The following is a 19,862-nucleotide window of genomic DNA, read 5'->3' on the forward strand; positions in this document are numbered from 1 at the left end:
TTTGCATGGGACTCATTTTGTCTTTATGAAAGATGAATATAAAAGGGAGACTTGTTAATGTTTAGTGTTTTGTTATGTTGAGATTTAGAAGAATCTCTGTTAGTTTTGGGGGTTACCATAATGGAGGTTGAGGACCAAAACATTGAATATTGTACATATTGCTTCATCCATTGAGGAATTGATGTGCTAACCATAGCATAGAGACTCAAATTGCACTCAGTAGTGCTTACATGAGATTACATAGTATTTTTAATTTAAGAAAACGAATTTCATACATGTGGAACCGCTGTCCATGATTGAATCAAGTTCAGCCAAAGATTTTTTTGCAATATACATACTAAAGATTAATTCTTACCAATTTAGTCTCACGTTTTTTATACCTTTCCATTATGGTTCCATTTTTAAAGTCCTTTCAGGTTATTTGCTCCTAGCAATTTCACATGTGTGCCTCTAATTCTAGATCTAGACCATCTATCTCCTATTTCCTACTAGAAGTGTAGCAACATTTGCTTTAATTCCCCCACTGATGTCAATCCCTTTCATATCACTCCACATCTGGAGTATCAAGGTGCCACCAAGTAGCGTATCTGTAGGTTCCCAAATTATTGATTTGTAAAAAGTTATGTGTATAGGAAATTGTATACATTCATCCCTGGTTTTCACACTCGTGCAAGCTGCTGAAGGCAAATTTCCTTTTCAGTGGTTAACATGGGAGTGTTTGATACAATAAACACATGGCAAAAGTTTGAGTTGCAGAACAAAGCGTTTTAAAAATCCTGATTGTAAATGAAGTGAATTAAACATTCTGGTTCAAGAGATGACTACGTTTTCAAGAGGTGCTCATTCTTAAAATCCACCTCACTTCCAAGGGGAAATTGGAATAAAGATGGAGTCTCTCTTCAGCTGCATGGTAGGCAGTCCATGGAGGAAGCTCATGGAGGTCTTCACTTGGTCCAGGACCTCCGTCACTTAGTGTCACCTGCCACTTAGCCTGTTGAGTCCTGCTCCTCAGTAGTGTCATGTTCTCAGAACTGCCATGCTAATGTTACATAATCAGAGGAAAACATTCATTTACAGTCTAGTATGTAGAAATGGTTTCAACACAAGACAGATGGCTGATTTTAAAAGGCTCTTTTGAGGACATCAGTGTTGAAATCAGACATGTTAATCTTAATAAGATCTTAGTTTTTAATAGCTCATGAGTAAGTATTAAACACACATTGCTTTCACACAATACTTGGCATCTTTGCACTTTTTAAAATCAGAGTAAATAATGTGGACCTGGCAATCATAAACATGCATCCAATGGTTGTCTATGAATTAATATGTCTTGTGACTTTAAATAGACCTGCACATGCACCAGTCAGACTTGTGCTAGTTTTCCAGGGAGCAGCCAAGCAGGTTACATACTGGAATTTGTTCTATCTAATTTTCTCTCTTCCTCATCATGGTCTCTCTGTCCCATATTAGGCAGTGTCTGTATGTAGCTAAGCTCTCTTCCTTTAAAGTGGGTGGCGACTGGGGTAATAGTTTTTATTGCAGCTCTGATAGATATGTGGAGGAAGAAGTGATTGATGTGGAACAGATTTTGAGGAGGGGTCTTGGTGCCTCCTCCCAACCCCTCCAATTACATCTCACTTTCACCAGCTATCACATGCTACACCTGTGACGTGCTTGTGCCCATATCTGTGGCACGTACACACATTGCATACGCTGGACTGGCTAAGAAACCTTAAGAATTAACATTTCCGTTCTCTCTTTATGGAAAGCCTCATGAATGTGTAGCTGCTTTTTGGATCACTATTAGTCTCTGATACGTTCCATAATCAAATGTTATGGATGCTAAACAACAGATACTCATTTAGCATAATTACTTTCCCTGGAACTTAACATGTTTTCTCTTCCTTTTTAGGGTTTCATCAAAGATGTACATGAAGACTCCCTCACAATAGTCTTTGAAAACAAGTAAGTTGTCTGAACATTTCCTGTCTACGCTCTTTCTTTGTGCCTCTGTCTGTCTGGCCAAAAATAGTGACTTTTGCCTCATTGAAAAGCAATACATCTATCAGGTTGTGCTCGTCACCTTACATTAATTTGGCTTGTTTTCTTTCAGACTTAACTGATTGATCACTTCCCTCACCCATTTGCTCTCGCCCATCTCTCTCAGCACCTTTGTGAGCTCTCCCAAACAGCTGTCAGACAGCCCTTTTATAGTTCTCCCCCTTTTTTGTAAATCCTGTCCCCCTCTTTTCCCCTCCCTCTCATACTCCTCCAGTCTTTATCCCTGACTCCCTGTTTAAGGCTGAGGGAGGTCCATAAATAGCCCGGTGAGGTATGCAGGCAGGGGAGTGCGGGACAGAGGCCATGCCATTCTTGGGATGGTTCTGCTGACCCATGGACAACCAGTAGCACTATCATCTCACTGAAACGTGCTCAGGAGTTTAATAGATTAGTGTATAATAAATCCTTGTGAATTCTCTGACCAGCAGTTGATATGGTTAAACAGATTGAGAAGCTTTTTCCCAAGTTTTTTACCAAATTAGTAAACAATTATTATATTCAGAACCCTCAATTTAATTTTAAAGGAGTATTTTTGGTTCAATACAAGTGAAGCTCAGTTGACAAATTTGTGGCAGTGTATGTTGATTACCGCATAAATTAATTTCAACTCGTCCCTCCTTTTCCTTAAAAAAAATAAAAATAAAAAATAAAGCAAAAATCGAGGTTACAGTGAGGCACTGTGTAAGTGAATGAGGCCTATTTTTAAAGTGTTTAAAGGCAGAAATGTGAAACTTATAATTTTATAAAAGCAAACATTAATTCTTCTGTCGAACTTTTAAAAGTATGTATTATTTGAGCTGTAAAGTTGCTTAAATCGTTCTTTTTTTTTTTATGGTCGTTTTAAGGTTTACAATGTTATGCTGTTTTGGCAACAACGTTGTAAAATTGGATACATGTTTACACCGGAAAGGTTTGTAAAAAATTGAATCACACTAAAATCATGTTTACACACATTGATTGCATTTTGTGGCTATACTTTTGAAACAATCAGTATTTTAATGTTTACAGATTGGCCCCATTCACTTCCATTGTAAGTGCCTCACTGTAACCTTTTTTTTTTTTTTAAAGAAACGAGGACAAGTCAAAATTATTTTTTGTGGCAATCAATATTATGACATAAATGCTATCGTTAGAGCTTAACTTGTATTGAACACGGAATATTCATTTAAGAGTGACTCATTCAAGCTTATAAGGGGTGTGTAAAAGCCTTTTTTTCCCCCAAAGCAATTCAGTCAAGCCACCGTGAGTACTGATATCCCGATGTTGGCACCTCACACACATTGTTCCTCTAGAGCGATCTCTACTGTATTCACACTGATATCCGTCACAACTGCCGAATAGACACGTATTCTGTTTATCTATTCTGCTTCTCTCAGCACTGGGTTTGTTAGTCCAACAGACTGAAGCAAGTCCAGGATTTGGTGATAAACTTGCGATTAGTTATCCCTTGATGTTAGAAAACTAACTGACAGCTCCGTTTCTGCATGTGTGTGTGTGTGGCTTCTTTCCAAAAGCTGGCAACCGGAGAGACAGCTGCCGTTCAGTGACGTGAGGTTGCCGCCCCCACCCGATTACCACAAGGACATTTGTGAGGGAGATGAGGTGGAGGTAGGGACACATGTACCTCTGAAACAGCCAGAACACACCTGAAATCATCACCCTTAAAGGGATAATTCACCCAAAAATAAAAATTCTCTCATTATTTACTCACCCGCATGATATCCCGGGTGTGTATGACTGTCTGTCTTCAGCAGAACACATTTGAAGAAAATTAGAAAAATATCTTAGCTCAGTAGGTCCTTAAAATGCAAGTGGATGGTGATCAGACTTTTGAAGCTCCAAAAATAAGACAGTCAGCATAAACATTGATACGACTCCAGCGGTTAGATTAATGTCTTCTAAAGCAACACGATCGCTTTTGGTTAGAAAAAGATAAATATTTAAGTACTTTATTTAAAAAACTTTAAATCATGCTTCCGTTCTGCAGCAGTACTCATGTGTGACAATCGCATTGGCATTTGAAACTCGCAAGAACTGATGCACGTGAGTCACAGCCGGAAGAGCAGTGCTGTTTACAAGTGAGGAGGAACACTGTACAGTATAGGGTTGTGCAGCGAAGCCATTATCTGTATTTGTATTTGTTATTATGATGAAGTTATTTGTATATGTTTCTGTATTCGGATAGAAACGCAGTGTTTCCCCTAGAATTTTTACAGCAGCGGTGCTGTTGTGCGCATCCACAAGCCCGCGATGCCGGACCCGTATTAAAGATTGTTGGTCGAAGAATAGATTAAAACAGGGTGTCAAACTCAATTTCAGCCTGAGCCACATCAGCGTTTATTTGTGCCCTCAAAGGGCCTGTTGAAAATGTGGCACCAGTACCTGATTTGGTAGCACCCTTGCAAATAATATTACATGTTATGTGCATTGTAATGCACATTTGACAGTACAGCATTGGTTTTGAGGTTGGGATGCAGATGAAAATTATGATATTAACAACAGTAGCATCTGCGGAAAAAAATGAACACCTAATTTTTATATGGCTAAATTGAAATATTCTGACAGTGTGAATAAATTGGGTCATGTCTTGGAATTTCTGAAGGCAAACAAAACAAATTACATTTTCCTACAATCAGAGAGCATTACAGGAGTACAGATTTTACACAGATGGAAAACTGATAGCTTGGTCAATAATTATGAAAATTCACCATAGTTCTTTCATAGTATCGATAGTTTTAACAATGATATTTGTAATAGTTCATGGCAAAGGTAAAACCATGCATGGCTCCTCACTACCATGGTTAGTAACTATAGTTTCTGTGTAAAGAACTATGGCATTTTTGTAATGAAAAACAGCAGTCTAAATACATTCAGAAAGATTTTCTGCCACAACTACCATAGGTAATACAGTACAGTTAGTGCTACTACATTAAATCCATGGTAAAGTTTTGTAAGCATTGTGATCTGTGAATTGAAAAGCCTTCAAATTTGTTTTCTCCTGTTTTCTTTGTCAGTGCCATTTAGAATGTTGGGGCTGTTTGTTTTAAACTAGTTTCATCACCGAGACATAAGAGTTTTGCAACAGACAAGTCTGTACCGCATTCAAACGGGTTTCACAATCCCCGCCGCGCATCTCACTGGTTCACAAGTGCATTTAAAATAGTTTGTGTGGTTGAGACCAGTCCGCGAATTACTGCACCTGCTCTGCCCTCGTGCTGCTATGATTAAGCCGTGTTGATAATTGTCCCGTGTTGCGCTGTTTCATTCTGCTTTTGAAGCGAGCAAAACAGGCTCCAAAACATACAGCTAACGGGAAGACTCATTTATATTCACGAGGAAAGAGCTAACTGACTGTTCATTGAAACGTTGCGATCCCCTGCCATCCCACTTTGGTTTTACACGTGTTGTTATTCGGTGACGTCACTGTGAGTATGTGCATGAATGTTGCATCAAGAATATTAAATGAACCATGTGAAATTCTAACAGCGGCACTCATAATTCAGCAGTGGTGCTGCGCCGCTGCAAATTGCATAGAAGGGAAACACTGGAACCGGATGCAGGCATGGCTTAAACTGGAAGCGCCTCGAAACTAAATTTAAAATGTAACTCTCTTACATAGTTTCTGTATATAAAATATGCCTCAGATAGGCCTATTTATATTCTTGTTATTATTATTATTATTGTAGCCTAATAATAATTATTACTATTTAATTTATATTATTGATATTTTCTTTATTTTTTTTCTCACAAGATGAAGCTGGATATGTAGGCTGCATTAACTGTGAAATGTGTTTTTAACTTTGGTTTCTCCTGGTATTTCTGACATTCTGCTGAAACAGAATTTTCGTTTAGCCTATGTCTGTGCAGTGTGCAGGTATAACAATGTTATTCTGGAGGCACGAGGTGTCAAGCAATTGTGAAATGTCAAGCACACATTTTGCAGCAAATATTAAATAGCCTACAAATACAAACATTAAAAGAAATGAGAAAAAATTAAGCCTACAAACAGGTGAAAGGACCGTAAATCTATATCAAAGTTTTATGGAAGGCTACACTCTAGGCTTATTTTGTGTGCACTAGGGCTGCCCCCGACCAAAGATTTTGCTAGTCGACTAGTAGTCATTAATTTAAGCTATTAGTTGACTAGTCGCACATTTATGATATTAATTTAATTACTTGCATATATATTTTGGGGGGAATCAGAAAATGGTTTGAGTTCCAGGGCTGAGAAAGAATGTTATGTATAAGTAACACTGCTAACACTTCTACATTACAGAGAAAAACTAAACCGTAATAATGAGCCTTTAAAATATACATTTTACAAGCACATGCACGAAGCGAGCCGCAGCGACACCGGCAAAAGCGGTAATGATTCTGAATGTGTCGGAAAAACCAGCAAGGAGACAGTCTGAACATTTTGTTAATTTATAGAGAGAAATGCACATTAGGGTTGTGCCAACAGACGATGATCTCTGGGATCGACGATGGTCACAGTGATCACCAATAGCTGATGCCTTTGACAATGTCAAGGCGATATTTGGCTCGATTTCCCATTAAATTATTATTATTATTAGACTATTATCAAATTAATATTACATATAATTTGCCCATAGACGCGCTTGAAGAAACACTTTATTATATTATTAAGAACAGATGACAGAAAAGACATCTATGTGCATATATGACGCGCTGATACAGAGGCGTGCAGTCTCGTGGAACACGTGCATCTAAAAGGTTCTCACTCTTGTTTCAGTCTTCTGATATTTTTTGTTTTTTGTTGCAAGAACAGTATCGTCTATGAGTGCTGCATATGACCTCCGACATCTCAGCTCAGGAGGTGCTTTGAGTTCAGTTCGCTTTATTTCAACAGAGCAGTTCATTGTGAACGCAACTCATACATCTGTGATTAAAACATAAAATAATACAAAAACACCTCGAACCAAAGCCCAAGCCATTACATAAAGAAACATTAAGATTTTTCTTTACTGGATTTAATGGAGTAACCAAATTCGTTAATTAGAAGGGGGTGTCCACAAACTTTTGGCCATATAGTGTATTTAAACCTCTTTGGGGCATTTAAACTGTTTGGGGATAAATGTTAAACCATGCAATTACCTTCAATGGCGATATGGATGTAATCTTGGATCTTTTTTTTTCACACTAAAAGTGATCGTTGAACTTTAGAAGACTTTAACCGCTGGAGGTGTATGGATGATGTTTATGCTGACTTTTTTTTTTTTATTTGATTTTATTTTTTTATTTTTTTGGTGCTTCAAAAGAGAAATCTCCATTCACTTGCATTTTAAGGACCTACTGAGCTAAGATTTCTTTCTGTTTTTCTTTAAATGTGTTCTGTTGAAGCAAGTAAGTCATACACATTTGAGATGATATGAGGGTGAGTAAATAATGAGAGAATTTTCATTTTTGGGTGAACTATCCCTTTAAAAAGGCTCTCGTAGCACATCTGACGCATCACCCAAAACACCTCTTTGAAATGCTGTGCTTTAAAAACATCTCAAATTTGAAATGCATCATCTTACATCACTTAATAATTTTCCTTGCTGTACACTAAGCACAGGTCTCACTTTAAAGACTTAATGGGTCATTTGCAATACATTAACTTCCATCATGTGATGTATAAAACAAAATGTTTAAAAAAAATGTTTTTTGCAAGATTTGATTGGACCCTGAAAAATGGGCCAAGATATTATTGGATAATATGATTTTTTATATTTGTATTTATTTAACATCAGCAGAACAGTTGTTGTTATAGATAATAATTTTTTTTGACCCAAGACATGTAAATATTACATGTTAGTACAGTTTGATAAAAGATGAAAAGATGTGGGGTTTTTTTTGTAGAACAGCATGCACCGATGGCCAATTTTAAATTCACGTCGTCTTTAAGAGTGATGCCTTTCAATTTGGATGTGGACCATTTTTCCTGCCTTTCCATCTCAAAGTGTACAACATTGTTTATCTGCCCTATACCTGTGCAACTTTCACAGTTACAAACATACCTTGTTCACACTGTTCAGTCACACACTCTCTACACTACAAACAGAGCATTGATTCATTTCTTGCTTTCTTGTACATACAAACTCACCTGGCCATTCCTTTCAGTGTTCTTTAACACACACACACACACACACACACACACACACACACCTGCCCCAACCTTTGCTGACCTGCTCTTTCTCTTGCAGGTTTACTCAAGAGCCAATGAGCAGGAGCCATGCGGCTGGTGGCTGGCAAGGGTGCGGATGATGAAGGGAGAGGTGAGTCGAGACCAGGTGTACGAGGGGCCTTTACTGCGCACATGAGCATGTGTTTTGTCGGATGTGGGTTACAGGGTCTGCATTTGAAGTATTCTCTCTCATTATTCACTCATTCGGTCTCCGTGCTTGAGTCCAAAGTGAACATATGAATTTTGATAGCAGACGTTTCAGGTCTTTTAGGGACTCTCTACTCCAGTAGGCCATTAACACACACATCTGCAGCACTGACCCAGTTACCAATAAACACTGGCGTTGTCTCATTTATGGACCCCATTTACACCTGATATTAAGATGCGTCCCGGGTGATCCGATCACATGTGGTCAGGTGAGATACATCACTGTTTACACCTGGTCACTCAGATGCTTCTGATGTGAGCAATGTTTGGATTTGGAGGGGAGGGTCTCTGATTTCATGATACATACATCAATCACTTTGTCTGAGCATTACTGTATGACAATAAACCACAACAAAAACATAAAAGACAAAAAAAAGACAAAAACAAAAAACAAGTTGCTTAACTTGTAAACTCAAAGAGATGGTAGAACAGTTTTTTTTTTTAAATATGATTGAAATGATGACATGAGATGAAGATTAGTCATATCAGTCTTAAAGAAAAACCTGCTTCATTCTACATGCGTATGGTGCTAGTTATACATTCATGAGTGCCGCCATGTGGAGATTAAATGACTAGCTGAGTATTACTCACTTTATCTCAATCACCTGTAATTGTATGCGTTCACTCACAGATTAAACTAATCATGGCTGTCTGCGAAGAGAGCATATTTATATTGACATCGGTAATTCAGAACTTCTGTTTTTGCATAATGCTGTATCTACGCCGCTAGGTGTCAGTGCAACATAAACCAAAATTGTACTGATTGCAACTTTAAATAAAGAAGCATAGATTTAGACCAATGGTTCTCAACCAGGGGTCCAGGGCCAACAAACTTCCAAGGGGGCCTCAAGATGACTTACAAATGGTTTAAAATAAGTTAGTACACTTAAGATTATTAAATCATATTTACTATAATCTAAAAATGCTAAATCCAGTAAAAGTGTCAAAGGTTGAGAACCACTGTATTAGACAAAATTTTAAATCATTACTATATTACAGCAATGTAATGAAATTATCACAATGCAAAAAAACAAACAAACAAAACAGCCGTAAATTAGGCTTCATCTTCTTTATGAAAAATGTTTTCTAATTGGGACCTGTGAAATGTTACCTGGGCATGTTTTCATGAGATTCACCCATTATTTTAAGTTGTCAAATTGTTTTGTGTATGGAAACATCTACATGGCATAACAGTAGTTGCTAGTAACATTTTTAAACTGTTTGTTAGACATAAACTACACTTGCTAATGCCTTAGAGCTTGTGTCTCTGTCCAGTGTTTGCTGATACCTGGTCAAACGTGCCTCTACACACAGTGTGGCTAATCCAGTTACGGCAGCACATGGGTTGATGCTGGGCAGACCTCTCATAGTGCTACATGAAGCTCAGGGGAACTGTCTTCTCTCTCTCACACACACACTCACTTCAATACTGGGCCAGTCGAATAATAGGACAATTTTGGCTTGACTTTTGACTGGATTCTAGGTTAATATTTGATATGTTGGCTGCAGTTTTATTATGGGGTATGTGTTTAGTTAGGAGGGACTAATTGATTTTCTTCCCGCAGCTTTAACTATTCCAGGCAATAGATACTTAAAATGTTGGCTTGTTTAAATGCTTCTGCCAGAAAGATTGTTTCAGTCTCGTTCTGAGCGCTTGCTGTGCTAACTATTCTCATCACAGAGACTAATTACTGTCATTTTGAGCTGGTGGTCTTGCACAACAAAATGGTCTTTGAGCAGCTTCAGTCTGTTTGCTGTCTTCTAAGCTGTGAAAGAAGCCATTGTGACACTAATGTCTTTAGTGTCCAGGCAGTAGAACATGTGCTATAAATAATAGTTTAAAAAAACATATCAAGATTTTTTTTAGCCTTTTGATTATATTTGTGTTTGCGCTGAAATGGCTTGAAGGGGTGGATTTTTTTTTTATATAGTTTTTAACAAAACACTACATTGAAATTATCAGCAATATTTAACAACATGTTTACTGAAACATTATAAAACATGAGAAATGCCACACAAAGTGAACATTTTGGAATGATGACTCAAAATGAGTCTTGAATTGATTCATTAAAACACAATTTGATCCGATTCATGGGAATGACTCGCTTAGTAGAGAACTTGCTGACTCTTTAGTTATTTTTGTTACTCAGAATTAAATCGGTTACACTATTAATGTGTGTCTCTCACATTTATGCATTTTTATTTTATTTAATTTATAAAAAATTTATGGAATATTCCAGGTTCATTATAAGTTAAGCTCAATCGACAGAATCGGCCCCCATTCCCTTCCATTGTAAGTGTCTCACTGTAACCTCAATTTTTGCTTTTTTTTTTAAAGAAAAGGAGGGACGAGTCTAAAATTTTTGTGGTAATCAACATTATGCCAAAAATGCTGTCGATTGAACAACTTGTATCGAACCCAGAATATTAAAGTATTTTTTTTTTTTTTTTTTTAAGTCTTTTCAGATAAAGGTCATGAAATATTAGTAATGACCAATCAGAACCTGAATGAGACCTGAACAATTAAACATAACAGACTCAAGGCTGTGATTTTTGTTTTCTTGATTATTTGTGTGTGTTTTGGCATTTTGATAATTGTATTTTGTCCGTTCAGTTCTATGTGATCGAGTATGCAGCCTGTGATGCCACATACAATGAAATTGTCACATCAGAACGAATCCGGCCAGTCAATCCCAACAGCCCTTACTCTCAAAATTCATTCTACAAAGTCCCCATTGCTGTACCGGAGGACCTCAGAGACATGTGAGTGACCCGCACATACAGTACATTATTCTCCACTCTATTGTGCAACTACTGATAGAATATGTTGATGAATTGTGGAAGAGTCAGTTTTTTGTTATGAATGTTGCAGCTGTTTGACCGAGAACATCCACAAAGACTTCAGGCAAGCAATCGGAGCCAACTTTATCTTCTACAACACTTCCACACACCAACTAATTGTCCTGGTCAGTATTAAACTCCTACTTACTGTCTCTCTATGATGCTGTAATATCCACGAGTACATTTACATGCACAATCTTACACTTATTATGCTTAATAATTCAATATAAAATATGACAACATGTACAGGTGCATCTCAATAAATTAGAATGTCGTGGAAAAGTTAATTTATTTCAGTAATTCAACTCGATTAATTCAATTAATTAATTAATTAATTAATTCGAGTAATTCAATTGGTGGGTTTTTGTTAAATGTGAGCCAAAATCATCACAATTAAAAGAACCAAAGACTTAAACTACTTCAGTCTGTGTGCACTGAATGTATTTAATACACGAGTTTCACAATTTGAGTTGAATTACTGAAATAAATGAACTTTTCCACGACGTTCTAATTTATTGAGATGCACCTGTATATACAACTGACAGTTGTGTATATACAATATATGACAATTGAACCTGCGCTAAGCTTCCCCCCACGTCTCAAATCACACTCAATTTGATGCTGTGTGGACTCTGTATTTACTATCGCCTTTATTAAGACCTGAATCAATACATAAATGTATTAACATTCAGTTATTAGATTTAATTTACCTTGGAGAAAATGTAGGTGTCCTCTCTGATGTTATACATGCTCATTTGGGAATGAGGAATGACACACTTTAATCCATAGCATGCTGTTCTCCAGATTTATTTAAAAATTAATAAAAGGAAAACACTGCGTGTATCCGCTCTAGGTAATATTACAAGTGACCCGACTAGGGCTGCCCCCAACCAAAGATTTTCCTAGTCGACTAGTAGTTGTTAGTTTAAGCCATTAGTTGACTAGTCACATGTTTATGATGTTAATTTACTTAAATATTAAATATAATTTTTGGGGGACATCAGAAAATGGTTCCAGGGCTTTGAAAGAATGTTATAAGTGAAATTGCTAACACTGTTCTACATTACAGAGAAATACTAAACTGTAATAATGAGCCTTTCAAATATAAATTTTACAAGCTCACGCATGAAACGAGCCACAGCAAAAGCGGTAATGATTCTGAATGTGTCAGAAAAACCAGCAAGGAGACTGTCTGAACATTTTGTTAATTTATAGAGAGAAATGCACATTAAAGTTAAACATGCAGTAAACGAGGTACTAATTTAGCTTCCCCACGAACACTTGGATAAGCCTAATAGCGCATATTTATCTGGGTTATCTAACGTTAGAGTGAGCGGCCATGCTAAGTGGCTAACGTTAGGCTACTTGCATGTTTCAAATGATAAGCCATGTTTGAGGTCAATGAATGATTGCATGTTTGCAGAGTTTGCATGTCACCTTCTTGGGGTCATCCTTTACCCTCTCGAAATGATCCCACACTTTGGATTTCCTGCCCGACATAATTCATTACTGCATGGACCAGCCGTGTAAACGATCATGTCTGTCAAACATGAGGCTCATGACTTCGCCACTTCCTGTGGAGTTTTTTTTTTTTTTCTGCGACCAACTGACCAATCAAAACTTGGTCGACCAAGACTCTTCTCATCGACTGATGTTTGGTTGACTATTAGGGGGCAGCCCTAGACCCGACAACAATGTGTTTTACATTTTTTGGATCATTTTGACAAAACCCTGCTTAAAACTACTTACACTTAACCCACTATAGGCTCTCATTGTAAAAAGGCAAACGCTTGTCAGAGAAATGACGGCCCGGGCAAAAGTTGCTAAGATGGGATTGGTCAGAAACACTTTAAGGGCAAGGCTTAGCGAAACGTCAAGTGAAGAATGTTATGGTGGCTTATTCAATGTGATTTATGATAGTTGTCAATGTATTGTTGTGCAAGTAAAGACACTTATTGTGTCTAATGTGTGTATCTGTTTCTCCTCAGTCCACAAACGAGTCCACGGTGAAACGAGCAGCGCTGCTGAGTGACATGCACTTCCGGAGTATTCGCACCAAACTCATGCTGATGTCCCGCAATGAGGAGGCCACCAAACACTTAGAGGTACAGATGCTTAAATCGCTCTGTATTTAATTCAGATGAAAAATAGAATTGCCTTTGCTCTTCAGAAATAATAGTTTGATATACCATCAGACACGGTATGCAGTGTAACTCCACAACATTTAACATTTGACTGCCCGCATTAAAGGAATAGTGATGAAAAATGCAAATTCTGTCATCATTTACTCACTCTTATGCCGTCTCTAACTTGTATGACTGACTTCTGCGGAACGCAAGCAAAGATATTTTGATAGAGATATGTCTGTTTGTCCATACAATGCAAGCAAATGGGGTCCAACTCTTTCAAGCTCCAAAAAGGACATAAAGGTAATCCATGAAACTCAAGTGGCTTAATCCATGCCTTCAGAAGCAACACAATTGCTTTTTGGTGAAAAACAGACTAAAGTGTAACTCCGCTTTAACACGTAAAGTGTGTACAGCGCTCTGCATCAAGCGTGAGGAAGTGTAATCGTGCCGAGGAGACTGCAAATGTCAATATTTAAAGTAAAAAAGATCTGTTTCTCACCCAAAACAAATCGGATCGCTTCAGAAAACACGGACTAAACCGCTTGATTTTTATGGATTACCTTTATGCTTGCTTTATGCCCTTGAGAGTTGTGGAACCCATTGACTTGCATTGTGTGGATATAAACACATCATGTCTCCATCAAAATATATATTTTTTGTGTGTGTGTTCTGCAAAAGAAAGAAAGTCTTTTGAATTGGCATAAAGGTGAGTAAATGATTTTTAACGCTCAATTGCCTTTTCAATATCCAGCAATTATAATAGCAGTTATAACAGTTCATTTAAAATATCCTCTTATAGGTACAGTAGCAAACACAGCCAACCAAGGATCAGTGAGAGGGTGGAAAATTGTTCTGGTTCAAGAAATCTTTACTACCATTTATAAGCAGACCTGGGGGGGGGAATAAAATGCTACAAAAGTACAGTGTATGGCCCTTATTATATATTTAATTTAATTTGTGAAATACAAATTCACTTGCCAAATAAACAATAACAAAAAGATAATCCATCTGTGTATTTCAGTTGTTTTTGCCCTGAAGCGTCACATTTGTGGGAGGAATTCCAAAACGTAATTAATCCTTTTATATCTTTCAGCAGTTCACACTTCTTTACACAGTTGATTGTCTGTGCAGTTCTCCTTGTGTTGAGTCTCTCAGCAGAAGTCTTTGTACTTTTCATTGTGCACAAATTTCTGTTGCATCCGTGTAACAAAGATCCTGGTCATGCTGGATTCCCCCTGTGGTTTAATTAAACAGACAATCAGTGCAACATTTGTGTGTATCACAGACAAGTAAGCAGCTGGCGTCTGCATATCAGGAGGAAGTGAGGGTGCATGAAGATCTAATGGGTCTGGCCATCGGTTCTCATGGCGCCAACATCCAGCAGGCCCGCAAAGTTCCAGGCATCACAGCCATTGAGCTGGAGGAAGAGAGCTGCACCTTCAGGATCTATGGAGAGGTGTGTGTGTGTTTTTCCCACAATCATGGAAAACATGAATATCTGAGATTTGTAACATTGTGATTTCCAAACCTGGAAAAGTCATTGAAATTACTTTAGTGAAACATTTCTTGTTATTTTCTGCTCTAAAATATTTCATCTGCTACATATTGCAGTCTTATTGGTGACATTTGTATACAAATAAAAAATAAATGTTTCAAATTGATTTTAATTTTAAAATTATTTAAAATTCAAATTAAATGAAACATCTATGGTAATTGATCAGGACACTTGATCAGTGAAATTAAATGAATATTGTTTTAGTTTTGTCACCACACTTAAAGGAATAGTTCACCCAAAAATAAAAATTCTCTCATCATTTACTCACCCTTATGCCATCCTAGATGTGTTTGACTTTCTTTCCTCTGCTGAACACAAACAAAGATTTTTTTAGAAAACATTTCGAAGCTCTTTTGGTTCTCACAATGCAAGTGAATGGGTACCAAAAATCACAAGTCAGCATAAAAATAATCCATATGACTTCAGTGGTTAAATCAGTCTCTTCAGAAATTATTTGATAGGTGTGGGTGAGAAACAGATCAGTATTTAACTTCTATTTTTACTATAAATTCTCCTCCCTGCTCAGTCAATCTTCACTTTTAATTTTCACATTCTTGTGTTTTTGGTGATTTGTATTCTTCATGCATTTCGCCCGGGAGAAGAGAGAGAGGGAGAAAAATGACTACAAATTTGTTCTCACCTACACCTATCATATCACTTCTGAAGACAAGAATTAAAACACCGGAGTCATATGGATTACTTTTATGCTGCCTTTATGTGCTTTTTGGAGCTTCAAAATGTTGGCACCCATTCACTTTCATTGAATTGACCTATAAAGCTGAAATATTCTTCTAAAAATCATAATTTGTGTTCTGCAGAAGAAAGAAAGTCATACACATCTTGGATGGTATGAGGGTGAGTAAATGATGAGAGAATTTTAATTTATGGATGAACTAACCCTTTAAGTTTCATGTTCACATTTCGAGTTCTTGCATATCTTATGAACTGAGACAGCATGTTATAAATGCAGTAAAAGACTGTTTATAAATATGAATGCAAGATGTTAGTGACAGCAGTGATTTTGACTGTTGCTTCTCTCTGACTCAGACTCCAGAGGCAGTAAAGCAGGCCAGGACATATCTGGAGTTTAAAGAGGATTCTTTCCAGGTGCCAAGGAGCCTTGTAGGTGAGGAGGTTTTCTTCAAAAATATTACAGAATATCAGAAATTTTGTTCAGGCTTCTAGATGCTGTTCTTTCATGTACAAACTTTGGCTTAATAAAAATTCTGAAAAATTTCAACCAGTCTCCTTTTTACCACAGGCAAAGTTATTGGCAAAAATGGTAAAATCATTCAAGAGATTGTAGACAAATCGGGAGTGGTTCGTGTCCGGATCCAAGGGGACAATGACAAAAAGCTGCCCAGGGAGGAGGTAGGCAGGCAGGGGGCTGGCAGAGACAACACTGTCAGCAGCCAAGAGGTGAATGAGCGGCTAACCTGATACAACAAACCCCCTCACTGCTTCAGCTAAATAAAAACATATCAATGAGGAAAACACATCATTATAGGCATCTGTTTCTGTTGTGTTTACATGCAGATTTAACCAACATTTTAAGCTTAACATCACAACTGCAACCCCCTTTCTCTCTTTTTTGTTTTCTTTTTTTTTTTTTCTTTTTTTTCTCCAGGGAATGGTTCCCTTTATCTTTGTTGGAACTAAAGAGAACATCAGTAATGCCCAGGCCTTGCTGGAATACCATGTGGCCTATCTACAGGTCAGTCACCAGTTCTAATAACTGATCTAGGTACAGCTTTGTCCCTTCTGCCCCTGTATTTCTCCTAAAAGTGTCCAGCCTCTCAGCTGATCCATGATCAGTGCTGTGTGCGCCATTCAAGGGTGACTTCAAATGCTCTGTGCTACTTCTGATATTGTGCAAGGCCCAAAAAGTACAAATGTTGAAACTTTAAAACAATATAACTGTTGAATAATCAGGCTAAAGAAGAGAAGCTTTTGAAATGGTGGCTTCCTTTGAATGGTCAGCTGTGTGGGGGGGGGGGGGATGAAAAGTGTGAATTACATACTACCTAACTAGGCGCCTCTAAAAATAGTAATTTTCCCTCTCCCCCTACCCAGCTTTACCACATTATCCCTTCACGACTCAGGATTCAGCTGTTGTTTCAAACCGGCAGCTGTCACATTCTGATTTGACACCCACACTGACACTTTTCAAAGGCATGTTGCACCAAGCTCAAACCCTCCCCAATAAATGTTGTATAGCAGTGGATCCTACTTTTAAAAGATGTTATTAAGGGCCACCACTGTCAGTGCCACCCATTTCATCTGACCAATTTACTTTTCTTTGATTGTTGAAAGGAATATTCAATTTTAAAGGGACAGTTCACCCAAAAATTTAAATTCTCTCATCATTTACCCTCATGCCATCCCAGATGTGTATGACTTTCTAATTTCTGTTGAACACAAACTAATTTTTGGAGGGTTTAAACAGAAATGTGAAGCTTATAATTTTATAAAAGCACTTGCATTAATTCTTCTGTTAAAACTCATGTATTATTTGAGTTGTAGAGTTGTTTAAATCGTCGTTTTAGGGTTTTAAGGTTTGTTGACATTACATCGTCATGGTAGCAAAGTTGTTTACACAGAAAAGGTTGGTAAGTGATTTTTTTTTTCACACTAAAATCATGTTTACACGTATATTGTTTGTCTTGTGGCTATATTTTTGAAACAGTGATTATTTTAATGTTCAGAAATTGTTCCCTGTTCACTTCCATTGTAAGTGCCTCACTGTGACCTTGAGTTTTTTTTTTTTTTTTATATAAAGAAAAGGAGGAACAAGTCGAAATTAATTTGTGTGGTAATCAGCATTATGCCACAAATGATGTCGATTGAGCTTAACTTGTTTTGAACCTGGAATATTCCTTTAAATATTGATCTATTTCTCACCCACACTTATCACTTCTAAAGACATGGATTTAACCACTGGAGTCGTATGGATTACTTTTATGCTGCCTTTATGTGCTTTTGGAGCTTCACATTTAATTTTTGGGTGAACTATTCCTTTAAGCTCTAACAACAGCATCTGCGACATGTTGATGAACATAGAAAATCATTTTGGCTCATCAATGATAGACTTCCATTTTAAGTGCATTACAAACTGTGGAGCGAGACAATTTTATTTTATGTGGTAATGAACAGCTTTTAAAAGAGGCTTAAGTTGTATTTAATGCAGAATATTCCTTTAATAATATAGTTGATCTTACCAGTTCCATGTATTTTTCTGGGAAGAGTTTCATTTTAAGGTTATAAAACATTTCTCGCATACACTCTGTGATTGTCAGGAGGTTGAGCAGTTGCGTCTTGAGCGTCTACAGATTGATGAGCAGCTCCGGCAGATCGGGGTGGGATATCGTGCTCCCCCAAGTCGCTCTGGTTCAGGGGTTGCCGGTGAGCGTGACAAAGGCTACCTCACGGACGAGAGCTCAAACTCCTTGCAGACCACACGTACCTATGGAGGAAGAGGCCGTGGACGCAAAACAAACAATACATACTCTGGCTATGGTGAGACCGTGACTCCCATGATGCTCCTCTTTCTTGTATACCAGTTATGCATTTCAAGAGCCTTTTTTATTTTTTTTTTATTTTTTTTAAGTTGAATTCATGAAAAAACATATGCCTGAACTGATCACGAATATCTGTTCTAAAATATGTTTTTTGTGAAAATATTGCTAAAGTTCCATCTGTCAGCCATCTGCTATGAATTCAGTGGCAATACAACTCAGTGCTTCAGGTAGTCATAATAATGCTTTCATCGTGCTTTCGCTCATGCTTACAAATGTGACACTTTGCTGTAGACTCCATTGTGCTTTACTTTTGGCTGATCAGTTACGTTTGTTTGTTTAAAAAAACAATATCAAATGTCTCGTTAAAAACCTGTTCTGTACCCATTTGTGGAAATGAATTATTACAGGGTATCCACGGGTCATTAAAAATTCTTAAATTACATTTCCCGATGTATTTTGTTTGTACATTTCCCTCCTTAGGGAAAGTTTGTTCACAACAGAAACCTCTGTTGTGTAGGATGATTTTGTGTCAGCGTAGAAGCCAGTGGATTCATGATTTAATTTGACACCAACTGTTCTGTTTGCTCGTACCGGACTTGTGGTGATACACTGTTTATAGCACTCTCAGTGGTTGAGAAAGCAGTGTTGCAGATTCACACAATAGCGCAAGTCCAAACATTTGTAACCAATACAACTTATGCTTTTTATTAGCCTATTGTATTGGTTCAAATAAATAAAAATTATTAAATATCATTCTTGATGAACATAAGAATACAAAACTTTTATAACTAATATAGATGTCTGCATAAAAATACACACCGCATTAAAACCAGCTCTTCTACTCTAACATCAGCTATGTATGTAAGCTACAATGCATTGAGCACAATGTATTGTAGCTAATGTATCCCGATAGATGCTGAAGTGACGTGCAGGTCTTAATTTGTTTTTGGAAAGTTTTGAAAAAGGTATTAAATTGGAGGTACTAATACCTGCAGATACCCTGTATTTTCTGAACTGAAATAAACATCCAACTTTTTTTTTTTTTTTAAATCTAACAACTAATATTTTTAATAATATATTGACTTGTATTTCACATAGGAACAAACTCTGAAATGTCCAATGCATCAGAGACAGAAGAAATAGTGGACCGTGAGCTCAGGCCCAGAGGAATTGGAGGAGAAGACAGGGGCTCTAAGCGTGGCGGTCGTGGCGGTGGCTCTAGTGCTGGCAGGGGCCGTGGTGGCCCGGTACCCCGAAACACTTACACTATCAGCTCAGGTAGATGCAGCTCGACTGTGTAAATGTTTTAAGAGAAATGGAAATCAGTCATTATTGAATGCTTGGAGCAATCAGATTCCTGCCTG

General features: G+C 37.4%; 1 protein-coding gene across 4 annotated transcripts in view; it reads left to right on the plus strand.

Annotated features, from left to right (window-relative positions):
• LOC127442707 (RNA-binding protein FXR1-like) overlaps window positions 1–19,862 on the plus strand; it is a 30,070-nt gene that overhangs the window by 1,911 nt on the left and 8,297 nt on the right. For 3 of the 4 annotated variants that reach the window (XM_051700902.1, XM_051700907.1, XM_051700908.1), the window contains exons 2-13: window positions 1,913–1,965; window positions 3,576–3,669; window positions 8,268–8,339; window positions 11,070–11,218; window positions 11,328–11,421; window positions 13,285–13,401; window positions 14,711–14,881; window positions 16,028–16,106; window positions 16,242–16,399; window positions 16,608–16,694; window positions 18,277–18,496; window positions 19,597–19,776. In XM_051700902.1, coding sequence (XP_051556862.1) covers window positions 1,913–1,965; window positions 3,576–3,669; window positions 8,268–8,339; window positions 11,070–11,218; window positions 11,328–11,421; window positions 13,285–13,401; window positions 14,711–14,881; window positions 16,028–16,106; window positions 16,242–16,399; window positions 16,608–16,694; window positions 18,277–18,496; window positions 19,597–19,776 — 1,474 coding nt within the window. The remainder of the gene's footprint in view (window positions 1–1,912; window positions 1,966–3,575; window positions 3,670–8,267; window positions 8,340–11,069; window positions 11,219–11,327; window positions 11,422–13,284; window positions 13,402–14,710; window positions 14,882–16,027; window positions 16,107–16,241; window positions 16,400–16,607; window positions 16,695–18,276; window positions 18,497–19,596; window positions 19,777–19,862) is intronic. The other variant, XM_051700911.1, reaches the window with a different exon arrangement.

Source organism: Myxocyprinus asiaticus, chromosome 1, assembly GCF_019703515.2.
Source record: "Myxocyprinus asiaticus isolate MX2 ecotype Aquarium Trade chromosome 1, UBuf_Myxa_2, whole genome shotgun sequence".
Lineage (NCBI taxonomy): Eukaryota > Metazoa > Chordata > Actinopteri > Cypriniformes > Catostomidae > Myxocyprinus > Myxocyprinus asiaticus.